Source organism: Abramis brama, assembly GCF_963993115.1.
Source record: "Abramis brama genome assembly, chromosome: 5".
NCBI lineage: Eukaryota > Metazoa > Chordata > Actinopteri > Cypriniformes > Leuciscidae > Abramis > Abramis brama.
Genome location: NC_139967.1, coordinates 6,305,185 through 6,321,064, shown reverse-complemented (window position 1 = coordinate 6,321,064; position 15,880 = coordinate 6,305,185). Strand labels below are relative to the sequence as shown.

General features: G+C 36.7%; 3 protein-coding genes across 3 annotated transcripts in view; 1 reads left to right on the top strand and 2 right to left on the bottom strand.

Moving 5' to 3' along the window:
- LOC311082737 (uncharacterized protein) overlaps window positions 1-15,880 on the bottom strand; it is a 212,721-nt gene that overhangs the window by 145,190 nt on the left and 51,651 nt on the right. The gene's annotated exons all lie outside the window — the stretch shown is intronic.
- LOC311082531 (UDP-glucuronosyltransferase 2C1-like) lies at window positions 982-4,836 on the top strand. Its single transcript, XM_084113405.1, has 6 exons — window positions 982-1,738; window positions 1,822-1,970; window positions 3,201-3,332; window positions 3,639-3,726; window positions 3,955-4,174; window positions 4,333-4,836. The coding sequence occupies exons 1-6, from the start codon at window positions 1,030-1,032 to the stop codon at window positions 4,619-4,621; spliced, it is 1,587 nt and encodes a 528-aa protein (XP_083969531.1). The 5' UTR covers window positions 982-1,029; the 3' UTR covers window positions 4,622-4,836.
- tal2 (T-cell acute lymphocytic leukemia 2) lies at window positions 10,760-12,029 on the bottom strand. Its single transcript, XM_084115943.1, has 2 exons — window positions 11,771-12,029; window positions 10,760-11,668 (listed from the first exon to the last, which is right to left on the bottom strand). Exon 2 carries the CDS (start codon window positions 11,651-11,653, stop codon window positions 11,324-11,326), a length of 330 nt encoding a protein of 109 aa, XP_083972069.1. The 5' UTR covers window positions 11,654-11,668; window positions 11,771-12,029; the 3' UTR covers window positions 10,760-11,323.

Here is a 15,880-nt window from a genome sequence, read left to right as displayed (position 1 = left end):
ATATATAGAAAGCGATCAAAGAGCGCTCCCTTTACAATAGCTGGAGCTGTCAATAAAACAATGCAAGTAAGTTTATCAGTGACTGAGTTTGGACTCATGCCAAAACTACCGTTAATAAAAAAGTCCCTTTTATCTATAGTCTTTGTTTATAATCAACGAATATCGTATTTACATTGTTTTCACTGTTAGTTCTGATGAAAGCATTGGAAATCGAGTTGCAATGACGAGATCACTGCATTCATTCGCTCAACATGTCTTTAATCGGGTACATGCACATCACTGCAACCTTTCATGCCACAGTCTAAATATAATGCTATAATCAACACTCTTAGTTAACCTTGAGAGCTGTAATAGTAAAAACATGCTAAAGGTTTTTGTGAGAGTTCAACATGTAATACTAGCTATTTCATATGCAAAGATGTTAGCCAATCACAGAAGTGGGCGTTTAAGTCTCACAGCAGACACACCCCTTAAAACAGAGCGTTCAAATCAGAGGGCTAAAATCAGGTAGGAAAAATGTCTTTTATTTCTAAATTATGAAAAAAATGTATGTAAACATCATACTAAACACTATAAGTGCACCCCAGGAAACAGTATAAAACAAAAAACACTGCAGTTCATGACCCCTTTAAATGCTTTATCGCATATTATTTGAAGTAGATGCATTGAATAAACACGTGTATAAACAAAAAACGTTCAGTTCTCATTACAGTTACTATGCTTTAGCAACCTGAACATGTACACAGTCTTAGCTGGTTCTTCTTATTTTTCAAAGCCTAACCAGGGACTGGGGCTGCAAATTAGCCTTAGCATAGAAGCATATGGAGAGCATCGGCTGCTTGGAATTGTAGCAAATAAATAAACAAATCAATTGAAAATAAATAATTTTGCATCAAAAAAATGCATCAATACCTTTTAACTGAACAGTTTATGGATTGATCTCAACCATGACTTTGCTCTTCTAGGTTAATAATTATACAGTACATGCTGGTTGTGGGACACTGAGTGATCACACCGTCGCTGGCAATCATGAGATTCATCGTCGGTTTTCTTTTCTTACTCACCGTGCTCAGCCCTGCAGAATGTGGGAATATTTTAGTTTGGTTTACTGAGGGCAGTCACTGGATCAATCTGAAGATTGTGTTGGAAACATTGATTGACAGGGGACACGATGTCACAGTGCTGGTGCCGGATGCCTCTCTCTTCATGAAAGCTGAAGAATCAGATCGCTTCTCCTACCAGCCCTTTAACGTGTCCATAGATGCACAGGACATGCAAGACTTCCTTGAGGATTTTTTACATTTCTCAATGTATGAGATGGATCAGTTGAACTTGCTGCAAATTCATATCAGATTCTACCAGCTTTTCTCCAAAGATCAAGACTTGTGTATTGCATACTGTGATGGTGCTCTAAACTCTCCAGAGTTGATGGACAAATTGCAGCATGGGAAGTTTGACGTCATGCTGGCCGATCCGATCTTCCCATGCAGTGAGATATTAGCTGAAAAGCTGGACATTCCCTTGGTTTACACGCTGCGATTCTCCATCGCTCACACTCTAGAGCGCATGTGTGGTCAGATACCAGCTCCACCATCATTTGTTCCTGGAGCCATGAGTAAACTCACAGACAAGATGAGCTTTACCGAGCGAATCCTCAATATGCTGTTCTACCTTTCTCAAGATGCTTTGGCCATTAGTCTGTGGAAAAAAATGGACAGCTATTACATTGAATATTTAGGTGAGTTGAATAAGCTGGAGGGGAAAAAAATGATTGTACGTCAAATAAAAGCTAATTTTGTTTTTTAAAATCTTTCATTTCAGGACGGCCCACTTCCTATTGTGAGATGATGGGTAAAGCTGATATCTGGTTGATCAGAACCTACTGGGATTTTGAGTTTCCACGGCCATTCCTGCCCAACTTCAAATACATTGGAGGGCTTCACTGCACCCCTGCCAAGCCTTTACCCAAGGTGCATCTGTCTTTTTAATAGTATACCAGCTCAAAATCTGAAATTCATGAGACACATGCTTTGAATCATCAAACCAGGAAAAAAAAGAAAGAAACAAATCTGTATGGTAAACCTGACAGGAATAGTAATAACAGAGGTCACGTTAGACTGTCGCGTTAGACTTCCACATTGTCAGTCATTTTGACGGACAGGGTCGTAAAAATTCTGTCATAATCTGTTATTACCGGTCATTTTAATGTTCACATTTTAATGATAATAAGCCATTTAAAAGGCTCTTGTTTTGGTTGACATTTTCATTTTTATTCACGTACAAGACAAGCATATAGTAGGCTAGATTATGCATTTATTTATTTATGAAGAGAAAGTTGAACAGGGAATGTGCGTCAACTTTTCAGGTTTCATCATGAATGTTTGTGCAATAAATCGCAATAAGCTTTGTGCTTTGTTACTTTTGATATGAAACAAAGTCTCAGCTTTCAGATTCTGTCTATTTTATCAAACAATAAATACCGTTTTAGCACTCTCTGATAGAGAGAGATCACTGTAGCGCCTGAGTTCAAGCGAAGCGGAGTGCGAGTGAACACGATCAATTCCTTCATCTTTACTACGTTACAGAACGAAATTAACATGAATGAACATCAAAAAATTTGATACACAATATACCGAAATCCATATCATGTCTCTCATGTAATCACTCAATCAGTGTTTCAAACGCAGAAAGACAGGTTTTTTGAAAGATTCATAAAAATAATAATAAAAAAAAAATTAATTTGTTAAAAATGCTAAATTTTCCATGTAATTATAGCCTTATAGTTACTTATAACTAGTGGCTGGTCTGTGTGCAACTTCACAAAACTAGAAGACTTTCTCAATGTATATAAGCGATATGCTTTTTACAAAGGAACATTTAAAACATGAAAAATAATAATTAGGGACAATCAATAAATGATATATATATATATTTTTACTGTTTTTTACTCACTGTATTTGGATTTACTTCCATTATGTGAATAATATGTAATCATGTAATCAATAAAGTAACTGTAGTCTGATTACGAGTATTTTAAAATGTAATATAATCTAATTACAAGTACTTCAATTTTGGAATTTGATCACGTAATCCAGATTACAGGTAATCAGTTACTACCCAGTAATGCCTAGGTAGTACTTGATATTAAAAACATTGTAGCAAAAAGAGAAGGTACTGAACATCCTTTTTTTTGTGTGTAGGATCTAGAGGAGTTTGTACAGAGTTCAGGGGATGATGGGATTGTGGTCTTCACTCTGGGGTCCATGGTAAACAACATAACCAAAGAGAGGAGCAATACGATCGCCTCTGCACTGGCACAGATCCCACAGAAGGTTATTTTACCATCCTTACATTCTTCTTTTACGGATTTCGTTCTTTATCATTTCATACGAGATAAAACACTTCAAGAGAGTCTGCACACTCTACCAAAGAAGAAGTCATCAAGTGTGAAATCAAATTAATACTTTACTGAAAAAATGGCAAACGTTTCGGTCACATTTGTCAAACAGGAGGAAGGACGGAAAGAGGAGGAAAAAGTAGAAACTTTGACATGCACTACATTTAATATCAGTCCATCTAGATCAGCTTGTGGTTCTCTAAAATCTCATTGTCTTTATACACACGTGTTTTATTTGCAGGTCCTATGGCGATACACCGGAGACAAGCCAGATACTCTTGGTGAAAACACCAAAATATATGATTGGATCCCTCAGAATGATTTATTGGGTTTGTGTTATAATTTGTGATAGTGTATTTATTTAATTTTAAGAAAAATAAAGCAACAATTAGAAGATCTAATGTTAAACTGTTTTTTGACATTTACTGCTAACTAACTGAATAATACTACATTCAGTTTAATGCCACAGTCATTTGAATGAAACTCTAGCGCCTCCTACTGAGGTTTGTGACCTTTTGCCAAACATCACAATCTTCTGTGTTTGTCTCCTGATTCAGGCCACCCCAAAACCAGAGCATTTATCACTCATGGAGGCACTAATGGCATATATGAGGCCATATATCATGCTGTTCCAATGGTCGGGATCCCCTTGTTTGGTGACCAGCCAGATAATTTAGCTCATATGAAGGCCAAGGGTGCTGCTGTTGTTTTAGACTTCAACAGTATGCAGATTCAAGACCTGGTGGAGGGACTCAATGCCGTCATTAACGACCCCTCGTGAGTCGATTGTACAACGATGACAAGACTTCAGTGTAGATATTTTGAGGAGTCAATGCTGGTTCTCTTGTTAATACTCAACATTGACAAAATAGATAGATGAACAGTTTTATAAAGTATAAACAGACATATTATTGTATTTGTCTTAATCTCCGCAGGTATAAAGAGAATGCAACGCGTCTGTCCAGGATTCATCACGACCGACCAATGAAGCCTTTGGATGAGTCTGTGTTCTGGATTGAGTTCGTCATGCGCAATAAAGGCGCTAAACACCTGCGTGTAGAAGCACACAACCTTACCTGGTACCAGTACCACTGTCTGGATGTGTTTGCTTTTCTTTTCACTATCCTGACTGTAGTCCTCTACGTCTTCTTTAAATTGTGCAAATTCTTCATAATGCTTTGCTGTTTTAGATCAAAGCAGAAAAGCAAAAGAAAAAAAGAGTGATTGATTTTGACTGATACAAAAATACAGTTCATATATATGCATCTTGTTGATTATATTTTTTTTTGCTTTAGTGTGCCAGTAAGAAACATCAGTTTATGTCTCCAATTAATTGTAATAATCCAGATGCTTCATTTCAAAGAAGAAAAAGTGAAACCGGGACATCTGGACCATATTGCCCTAAAGTGTGTACCTTTGAATAAATACGTTAGCACTTTACATGACTCATTTATTGGTTAAAGTTTGTATACTTTGGTAAATAATGATACCTGGTAGAATATGGGTGAAGTGCACTAAGTGATCACAGACTCTTAATCTACTTACTGTGTTCAGCCCTAGAGAAAGTGGGAATATTCAACGCATTCTCATCTTAGGGCGTCATTATACTGACGCTTTTGACATTTCGTCTACATCGAACGCACATGGCACCCTTTAGCGTCAATATGACACACACAGAGCTTTGTTCGGTTATGGGTAGGTTTAGGTCTGGGGTAGGATTAGGGGTGTGCCGGTTTCAGAATTGGTGATGACGGTTATGACGTGAGTGAAATGTGACGGTTCGTAACATAACCGTCATCGGGGGGGTTCGTCTGTTATAGGACAACTTAGTTTGAATAAAATTAATATTTGTGTAGTGTTCAATGTTGTTATCAATAGAGATACGCGGATGGGGTATTAGTTCATAAGCAACCACATCACAAAACTCATCATCCGCACCAACGTTTTTTGACCAGATTTCAAAGCCGCACCCGCCCGCCATCCGCTTATTGTTTTGCGGTCTATGGACGATGTAATGCTCTGCTGATGCGAGCCGCAAGAAAGCCCTTGTCTGTTCTAGAAAGGATGCAGCAGCAAAGATATTTAATGCTAATGTATGAGGCATAGGCCTATGCTGAGTTTCATTCATTTACGATGAGATGCGCTCTAGTTCAACTTCACAATGCAAGTGAACGCGGCGCATCGGAGCCTTCATATGTCACGGTTATTATTATTGTCTCCTATATTTGCTTTTTATTTATTAAATACATGCAATTGATTGATGAAACATTTATTAAAATTAAGATACAATTTGTACAAAACGAAATTCGCTTTAAAGAAAGGCTTTCTACAAAGCAAAACTTAATGAAGTGGTAAAAATCATGTCTGACGATTTACAAAACAAAACTTCATTAAGTGGTAAAAACCATGTCTCCCGATTGCAAATGTTTATTGCTAATGTTTATTATTGCAAATGTTTTTCATTTGTTTAATAAATCTCATAATGATGGCACATCACTATATCATAGCTTTTATTTCTATCTCAAATGATTGGCGGTCGGTCAGGGGGTACTTGGCAAAGAATCAAATACAGTTGGAAACGATGTAGACCATTAATAACACAGACTGTTAACAATTGTTTTTAATTAGTATTTAAACATTCTCTATGCTAAAAAATGTTTGTAAAAAATATTTTAATAACACGGTTTTGGCGGTTATAGAGTTGTAATGACGGTGTTCAACTATAACCGTCGGTCTCACGGTTATATACTAACCGTCACACCCCTAGGTAGGATTAGGGTTAGACCGCTAGGAGGCGCCTTCTGGCTCATATCTATCGGCGTCTCATATTGACGCTAAAGGGTGCCATATGCGTTCGATGTAGACGAAATGTCAAAAGCGTCAGTATATGACGCCTTGGGATGAGAACGGGCTGGAATATTTTAGTTTGCCCTACTAGAGGCAGTCACTGGATCAATCTGAAGATTATGTTGGAAATGTTGATTGGCAGGGGGCACAATGTAACAGGTCTTGTGCCAGATCCTTCATGGATACCAAAGAATCGGTTTGCTTTTCCTGCCAGCACTTCGGTGTATCCGTAACTGCACAGGACATGCAAGACTTCCTTGGTGAACTTTTTGCATTTCTCAGTGTATGAGACTGATCAGCTAAACTTGCTGCAGATTCAAATGAAATTCTACGAGATTCTAAACATGAGGATGTACTGTGAAGAACAAATTGTGGAACTGAAAGTTTCATGATGTTCTGTCAGATCCAATCTTCCCCTGCAACAATAATCCCATTGTTAACTGCTCACTGGAGAGAAAGACTATTAATGAATAATTAGAAGAACGTACATAATTATTTTATGGTGGGTGTTTTTTTTGGTGCTTGACATTGGTGATCACTGAAGGGTTTGGTGCGACATGAGGGTATTTAATTATAGAAATTTCATTTTTGAGTGCACTATTCCTTCAAGCTGTATCAACAGCCTTTGCTGCATAATGTCAAATACCCCAGATAATAATAGTTGTAAACTGTGATAAGGCACTAAGAATGGAAGTAAACCAGAACTTGTTTGTGCAGAAAGAAAAAAAAGGTTTTATAACAACGTGTTCTGTGGAAAACAATTATCCTACGAACCCCACAAAAAATAGTGATATGGATAAAAGCGTCTAATAAATGTAAGAGTAACCTGCCACCGACTTTGCAAAAGCTCTTTAATTTTATCGTATCCATTTTAAACTATGCCTTGTGATATGGGCTTACATTTTTCACATTCTGATGTCTTTGGAATCACATCTCCGATAGTCATTAGAAATTATCCAAAAACAGCAGTTTTGATCCTGTTTATTTATTTTGAAGGGTTGTTTTTTTGCTTAATGAAGATACAGTTGGGGTAAAGTAGGCCAATTATACCATTAACCCATTTTTATTTAGGCCCTATAAGCCATCCCATGTAGCAATGAGCAAGTTTTGCACATGTAAAGCACAGCTTATGCTACTTTATATATTTCTTGGATGAGATACATCAACTATTAACACAGCTGCTTAAGTGATGTTGTAGAACAATATTATCAGGCATTTGTATAATTTATATTAGTCTCTTAATAATATAAATATATTCACAAATAAAAATAATCTATCTGTCTATCTATCTGAACAGATTTTAAAGCACTAGATATCATTGCCAACTTAGAAATGATAACTTGGAATCATACAGTAAATTGAATCGGGACATCAAACTCACACAGAAATATGCACCATGTTTGCATGTCAAATGAAAACAATGTGTTCTCAATCAACTCAAAATATAATATCCTCCCGACTGGCTGGATTTATAGTCTGAAGCTAAAAAAAAAAATTGCAGTATGTGCCCATCACTGCACGATTTTCTGCAAAATCTGTCAACCCTAACTGCCCATAATAATAATAAAAAAAGGTTTCACTTTGAAACAATTTTACCCAGAAATTGCTAGTAAATATTATACATAATTGCAAAGAAACTGCCTATAACACATTTGATTAAATATGACATTTTGTAGTAGAAAGACTGACCGTATTTTCTTTTAAAACATAATCCACTAATCTTAGTTTTATCTAAATTAAAAAATATATTTTTTGACAGTAAAATGTCAAATCTTCCAGAGTGAATGTGTAGAACCTTAACGCATTACACTGGGATGTGACAACATATTCATCAATAACATCTAAAATATTACAATACCAAACATTTAGAGCCTTCTCCATAGAATTGGTTTCAGAGGTTTTACTTTTTCCCCTAAACTCTTCTTCCTCAGTAAGTTACAGCATGATGCTTTTTGAAGTATAGATTTGCCTAATCTGATTACAGATCATTGGATTGTCAGTGTGCCATAAAAAAGTGCTCTAGAGGAGAGAGAGCCGCTGTCCGGCCAACAATAGTGTCTCTCCAGCCAGCAATGCACCTGCCAGCTCTCCTGTCTCACACAGATAACACTTTCTACCCTCTCTTCCATGCGAGCCTTATTTATTTTTTTGAGGGGGGGGGGGGTGCAAATATAAGGATTTATGACCCCTCTAGCCCTTCTTTTTTTTTTTTTTTGGAGACGGGGGCTCAGACAGTGGGAAAAATTTAGCATGCAGCATGTGAATTGGTTTAGACGTATAAAGAGATCAGGGCTAATCGGTTGGCACCAGAGACACTTCTGCATTCAGCCTTCTTTCGGGGAGGGCAACGGAGCGCGGGAGTGAATGCATGTGAGAGGGGGAGGGAGGGAGAAGCCCATGATCTGCTCCATTGTGATAACAGATTTAGGCAGAGTGTGGGGTTCCGATAAGGAAAAGCACACTCAATAGAAGATTAGCCGCATACTTGGAGTAGAACAGTGAAGGAGAGGAGGACACTTGGAAAGAAGAGGAGACGTGGGATGTATTAGTCATGCTGAAACGGAGTCTGTTTATTATTTATTATTAATAATTACTCTCTTTTCATCGCTTTAAAATTTGCTTTAAATATCAGTCGCTGTGTTATAGAGCTCGAGTCTAATCATAGCAGATTTATCAGTTTAAACATAGCACAGCACAATATATTGACGTAAGGAGTCTTAGATATGCATCGTCCAATTTATTTATATAGCGCTTTTCACAAAATCGTTTCAAAGCAGCTTCACAGAAAATCATTATGCTTTATAATATCTTAAAATCTTCATGCTTTAAAGTCGCATTTTAAGCAGATTAGAGCTGGGCGATAATAGAGTTTATTTTGTGACGATACAAGCAATCAAGCAGTTGAGATATAGTTTATATCAACCTATATGTATGCAGATAAAGTTTGTACTTATATATTCAACTTTGTATAAAAAATATATGCTTTTTGTGAGTATACTGTATGTATGCAAAAAAAAAAAAGTTGGATATAGCCTGTTTCCCACTTTATATATAGAGCTGTGCAATAAATTAATAGTTTATATGCTTGGTATATATTCTGAAAATTGTTAGATGTTCAAAGTTATGATGCATGATGTGTGTTGTTTGAACATTAGATCTAAAACAGAAGGGTTAGTTTAAATAAGCATTAGTAACTCGCACTCGCCAGATGAGCTTTGCTTTTCGTGTTTGGTTTTAGGATCACAAAGTTTCCTTTTTTGTGTGTTTGCGGTTGTGATTGTGTGTTGTGTTAAATGGTGATTAGTACAGAGGGCAGTCAGCTGCTGATTTCAGACGGGTAAAGTGGTATGAACAGCTGCCCATAAACTCACTCTTCCTCTGTGATGATGATTCGAACAAGGCTAAATGGGATTTAACAGAGTATTTTTTACATTTAGGGTCAAATGTGGCCAATTGACTAAAGTGATCTGAACATAAATGATTTGCAGTGTTTTTTGACATGCATGTGTCCAAAATCATCTTATAATAGGCTGAATGTCACTAAGTAAGGGTCAGATCATATTTCACCTCAAAAATCCAAAAGAAAAATTTAATTTGCATGAGGAAAATCAAGCCTTTTTAATTTGAACAAAAAATGTATCCTCCCAAAAAATATTTATTGATATGATGCTAAAAACCTTATTCTTATACTGTAAGAATAATAAAATAAAATAAAAATCTGCATTAATTACATTCAAAACAACATATATTACCATTGACATTGAGATTAAGTGCTCAATTGGCATAAAAATATCACAATGCAAAATAAAAAAAGAATGGTCCTAAACAAGACTATTTTCTTCATGCAAAACATCATTTCTGGCTTTTGTTCTCCTGGTTTTGGGGTGAAATACGACTTTGGATGTGTTCTTTACATGTCTTATGAGATTCGGCCAGTTACTAAACGTTTGAAATAGTCTTTCTTCTGCGTCATCTGTGTATATGAATCTTGTCACTCTTTTAAATGTCTAATTAAAATAAGATCCATTTTCTGTACTGATGTTCGATTGTAACGCAAACATACACCTGATTGGTCACTGACGAGTGTGGATTTTGACTCCAAGATGACCTCTGGCCTCGGACCAAAAGTTAAGCTGTGTCTACAATCCGCTCTCTCATGTGGCTTGGACACTTCCAGAGGTCATCGCTATGGTCACACGGCTCTTAAACTGGCACTGCAGTGAACAATTATCTGACCACAACATAAAAGCCAATCAGAGTCTTCAGAGCAGACCGATACATGCTCACATAAACTGCTTAGGTCGAAACCACTTTCACTTTTTTCGAACTGATGATGTTTGATCGAAATATTTTAGTGAATTCGAAGAATGATTGAATAAGCCTTTTCACTTATTTTAATATCAAATTGACTAACAAATGAATACAATAAAGAATCATTTTTAAGTAACGCAATTGTTTGATTCATGAGGGAAAAAACATTCTACAATTTTTAATAATGAATGCACAAAAATAATCTTTGGCAAAACATATTTTGTATTTGTGAATGCAGAGTAGTTTAAACAATAACATTTTCCATTTAATAAATTACAATTTAATGTACAACTAGTCGCATGTGCTGAGTCCATTAATAGCATAAATATTAAATAAACACATTAAATACAATCAAATAAATTAACATTTGAAATCTGAGCTTGTTACTGGCTTCAAATCTCAAACAAAACATTCTTGAGTTTTTAGGAGATTAAATTATATAAATACTAAAAAGTATTGGGGAGATGCTTCCAAAGTGCATTCTTGACGATGCTTATGTTGTTCAGGGTTTTTCCATGGATTCCATGGTTTCCAGGATTACGCAAGATTGTAAAGTACTGGTGAATAAAGTGTCTCTGGGTTTCCACAGATCATTCATTTCCAAACAGCATGAGTGATTGTTATGTCATAATGAACATGAACATTCCGAGTTCCGGAAATCCACTCCAGCTTTGTGTCTCCATGGCGATGGAACTTTCAAAAAATGTCACAGTCACAGAATCCTCTCACAGAATGCTCACAAGTTGAGGAGCGTACGTTGGTTTAGCTCTACCACGCTTCGGAGCCGTCGCAGCTGGACCCGGGCGATGGCGGGTCGGTGTCGCTGGTCCAGGTGCGGTCGGTGCGCAGGTTCTGCATGTTCCCCGTGAGGAGCGTGAGGAGTGCGGCTTGCGAGTGAGTCGACGGCTCTCCGCCCTGGCTCTCCAGCAGAGTCACCAGGAAGTTGATGTAGCGCATGGCCAGCCGCAGGATCTCGTTCTTGCTGAGCTTTTTCTCAGGCGGGTGCGTGGGAATGAGTTTCCGCAGCTCCGCGAAGGCTGTGTTGACATTATGTTGGCGCCAGCGCTCGCGTGTGTTGGTGAAAACCTTCCTGGTCATGATACTGCGGTACTTCTGCAAAAAAAAAAAAAAAAAAACAGACGGTCATGCCATTGTCTGAATATTATACATTGGGGAAAAATTATTATAATTCCGTACAAACAAACGATATCTTACCACTTTCTGTTGTCTTGAAGCTCTATGAACGTTGGGGCATCAGGAACAAATTTTCTGCCGTGAAAAAATCCAAAAATAGTCCCGACGGCAGGTGAAAGCAGCAGTGTTTAGGAAAGATAAAACGCTGTCAGGTAATAAGCCCGCATCCGTCCTCTCACTCTCACTGAACCCTTGAACAAACTCCTCAAGACAGAAAACAGGGTGAAGGAGAGAGAGCATGTGAGGGAGGGGTGGGGTTTGGCTTGTGCCTCTCTTTTTTATAGTCCTGCTGCTGTGTGACGTCGCAGGGTGTGAGTGGGGGGGGGGAGATTTTTACATCTGCCATTAATGCGTTTAAGTTGATTAACATAATGCATCATGTATCCATTCACAGCTATAGCATTCGGGGGCTAAATACAAGGAAATCCAGCTTTTGACCAACTGAACATGTAAAACAAAATGCCTTCTAGTGTTTAAACCAAGCAGGGCACATTAATATAAAGCTTTTGTCTCATGTATCATATCCTGGACTTCACAGCAGTGTCAAAAACTCTTTATTCTATTCTATTCTTTTATTTTTACACTATTAAATGTTTAAATTATATTAATTATATTACTTTATAATTCATATTTAATCTTGACTTCACAGCAGTTTCAAAACTATATTAAATACTAAATAATAGTAATATTAAATTACCTAAATATAATGATATTTAACTTTATAATTAATCTATTTAAATTTCCATTTTCAAGGCAATAAAAAAATACTAAATTATTAAATACTTCACATTGTCAGTCACATTTATAAAGAGCTTGGTTATATAAACAGGTTAGACAAATTAAAAGGAAGGTATGATCCAATGATTAACACTCTTAAGATTGTATTTTACCAAAAAGTCAAGCTTCACTATGCTTATAAAGAGTTTTGACAAATATTTTAGTTTTTTCATGTTCTCATTTTAATCCACAGAATAAAATCCAAATATAATAATATTGTCCTCTCTTTAAATGTCAGCTTATAATGCTTCACAATGCAGATCTTTTCTAATAGCACTTCTGTAATGGAACTAAATGACGTGAACGAACAAGCATATACCATTTTTATTGATGCGAGTTTAAGTTTATTCATTATTATTATCTTAAACACTTCCACATTCACCCCATCGGGCAACAAGAGAAACGACGGACTATTCAAAGCAGACTTATAGCCTATGAGCTCTAACGAATACGTGGCCGTTGTACAAAATGTGTTTCTCTCTATTGTTGGGATGCTGGACGTCCACCTGCTAACAGATCTATTACAGCGACTCTGTCCAATAGTGAAGTGACATCATAATGAAAACCTTCCTCTGATTGGACAACACTTTGCCAAAAAAACCCACAGCATATTCACCCTGACAGAGAAATAATATGGGTTTTGTCTGAATGATGGTAATCTTGTTTAGCATGTCCTGGGGCTTCACATAAATTACACTAGGTTATGACAGAGGCAAGCTTGTGGATCAGCACATTCTTTGGGGCCAAGGTCTCCGAAGCCCCCTCTCGCTCTCTCTCGCACTCTCAACCTCCCTTCAGATCAAAAGCTGGTGTCTCGCTGCAGCAATTGTTGCGTTAAAAGTCTCTCTGAGAATTGTGGGGGATTTGCATAATGGGATTATGGAGGGATTAGGAGTCAGGCAGAGGACGGACACAGTTAGAACGGAGTTGAATTCACGACTTCCATTCATACAGACTCGACCGCTCAACACTCCCTGCACCTGCAGAGCTGCCTTTCAGATCGGCCAAAAACTTCAACAACTCGCGAACCTGCATGCAACCAAACTCTCAAACTTTACACCTACCTGAGCTCCGGTTTCTCGTGGCATATCGCAATTGTTTCTCCAGCGACGCAACTAAATGAAGACTTCTGCTGCACAGATGTTTCTCCTGCGAAAACACTCCAGTAATCTCAGATTCGCTCCAAAGTCTGTAATCGAAAGTTATAGCTGTCAATATGAATTTAGATATTCCTCATCAAATTCTTATAATGATGCCAATGATCAGAGCTGTGCGATCCAAATGAACTATCAAATGTGTCTTTTTATTTAACTTCAAGAAATTCTGAGACAAAGCTGTTATTTACATGAATTAAATGTAACTAAGAACTAAATTCTCATGAAATAAAAGAGAAAATTATGAGAAATAAAATTTTGCTTTAAATATATATATAAAATAATAATATCTAAGCATCACACATTACTAAATGTTAACATATGTTAACTATATTGAAATTCTATTAATTTTATAATTCATATTTTTTACATTTTCATTTTCAGCCACACACACACACACACTTGTGTATATATATATATATATTTTTTTTAATATAAATAACAATGTAAACCAAAAAAGTACACACACACACTATTTAGTATATATTATTTAGATTTAAACTATATTTTTTAAATATATACAGTATATTATATTATTTGTATGATTTGTGTGTGTATATATATATACACATATACATATATATATATATATATATATATATATATATATATATATATATATAAAAAACATGGGTGGAAAAGGGAAAAAATAGCCAAAAATAGCCAATTAGCAACAATACATTTTAAAATAAAATAAAGCAAGTAACTTACTGTAGAGTTAGTGGTTTGTTCAGACTGCCTCAGAAAGGACCTATTAAAGGTAGGAACCTTTCCCAACGGTTCCTGTTTGAGCATTTAGTACATTGTTGACAATGCAGTAAGAGTGACAATTGATTTGACCTAATGCTTGCAATGAACAGAGTGGTTAAAAAGGGTCAGATTTGAACAGCATGCCCTGTTCTCACAGCTTTTTTCCATCTGAAAGAGCGCAGTGATTACGGTCACATTACTGACGTGTTTATTTAAAGCGCTGTGTTTTACTGCCTTAGACTGGACACACGTCTTCCCCAGTGTCCGAAAACTGTGGTTTTATTTGCTTTTGTTTGTGTAGGCAGACGTGGCGGTTCAGATGGTGTTGGAATTATTTATGGAGGCTGTTTGGTGTTTTACAGAGGCTGAGACTAACGGGGGGTGAAGAGAGAGTGAAAGGGAGCGTGATGGAGAGAGGAAAATGCCCTATGGGAGTGTGTTTTCTCGAGCTCATTCCTGCGAGGGGCTGCAGTCAGACTGCTGGCGCGCTGAGATAAGCCCCCCCGACCCCCATCACTCTCCCTCTCTTCCTCCTCCTCTCAACGTGCGCTGCTTTCTCTCGGCTCTGACTGTCAGCGATAAGAAGATTGTCCTGTAATTGAATGACTATCTTTCTATCACGCTCATTTAAGAAAATAGCGAGGGGCTGGAAATGTGTATGGTGTGGGAGATAAATTAATGGCCACTGTCAACGCAGTCGCCAATCAACATCCAGACCGGTAATTTGGAAAATGTTTTTTTTTAACGCCAATCAATTCTGCTTCACATGCCAAATGATTTATTCAGTTCCAGACCAGTACACAAATGCGTAGCAGAAGCGTGACCTCCTCTAAATAAGCAGGAGCAAGAAATGAACGCAGTTGCTTGTTTGTCAATAAAGTGCCACATCTGAATAGAACTCTTGCGTCTGAATGCAGATGCGTTCTTCACACCTGCTTCTGTGTACATACTATAAAGTTAACAGATGCGTGTGTGCTCACGTTCACTCTCAACTGTAGGTTAAAGGTCAGTAGATAAAGGAGCCACGTAATACTGTAATTAGAGGAAAAAAACAACAAGGCACTAAATACTTTTTAGCAATCAGAGGTCAGACCCTCTGCTGTGCCCGACGTACATTTAAAATGATAAATCTATTTAAAAAAAAAACTTAAACCCCACAATTATAAAACAGGGTTCGCACATTATGACTAGTAAATTTCCATTACTTTTCTAGCTGTTCATGATTTTTTTTTATACGATTTCAGCAAGATATTTAAAAAATGTTACAGAAATTACATTATTAGTAGTAGTCATTAATAATCATATATTTACAATTATTTTATAGTTGACCATTATAAGAAATATTAGAAAAATTAGAAAAAATACAAATTAGAAAAATTAATGAACTATAAAAATGTCCATGTCTTTTTAAAAAATATATATATATATTTTCATGACATTTCCACGCTTT

Bases quoted from the DNA above. Each gene is read 5' to 3' on its own strand.
- LOC311082531 (XM_084113405.1), top strand. From the start codon at position 1,030: ATGAGATTCATCGTCGGTTTTCTTTTCTTACTCACCGTGCTCAGCCCT. The intron at 1,971-3,200 runs GTGCATCTGTCT...TTTTGTGTGTAG, and splicing joins CTGCCAAGCCTTTACCCAAG to GATCTAGAGGAGTTTGTACA. The intron at 3,727-3,954 runs GTTTGTGTTATA...CTCCTGATTCAG, and splicing joins CCCTCAGAATGATTTATTGG to GCCACCCCAAAACCAGAGCA.
- tal2 (XM_084115943.1), bottom strand. From the start codon at position 11,653: ATGACCAGGAAGGTTTTCACCAACACACGCGAGCGCTGGCGCCAACAT.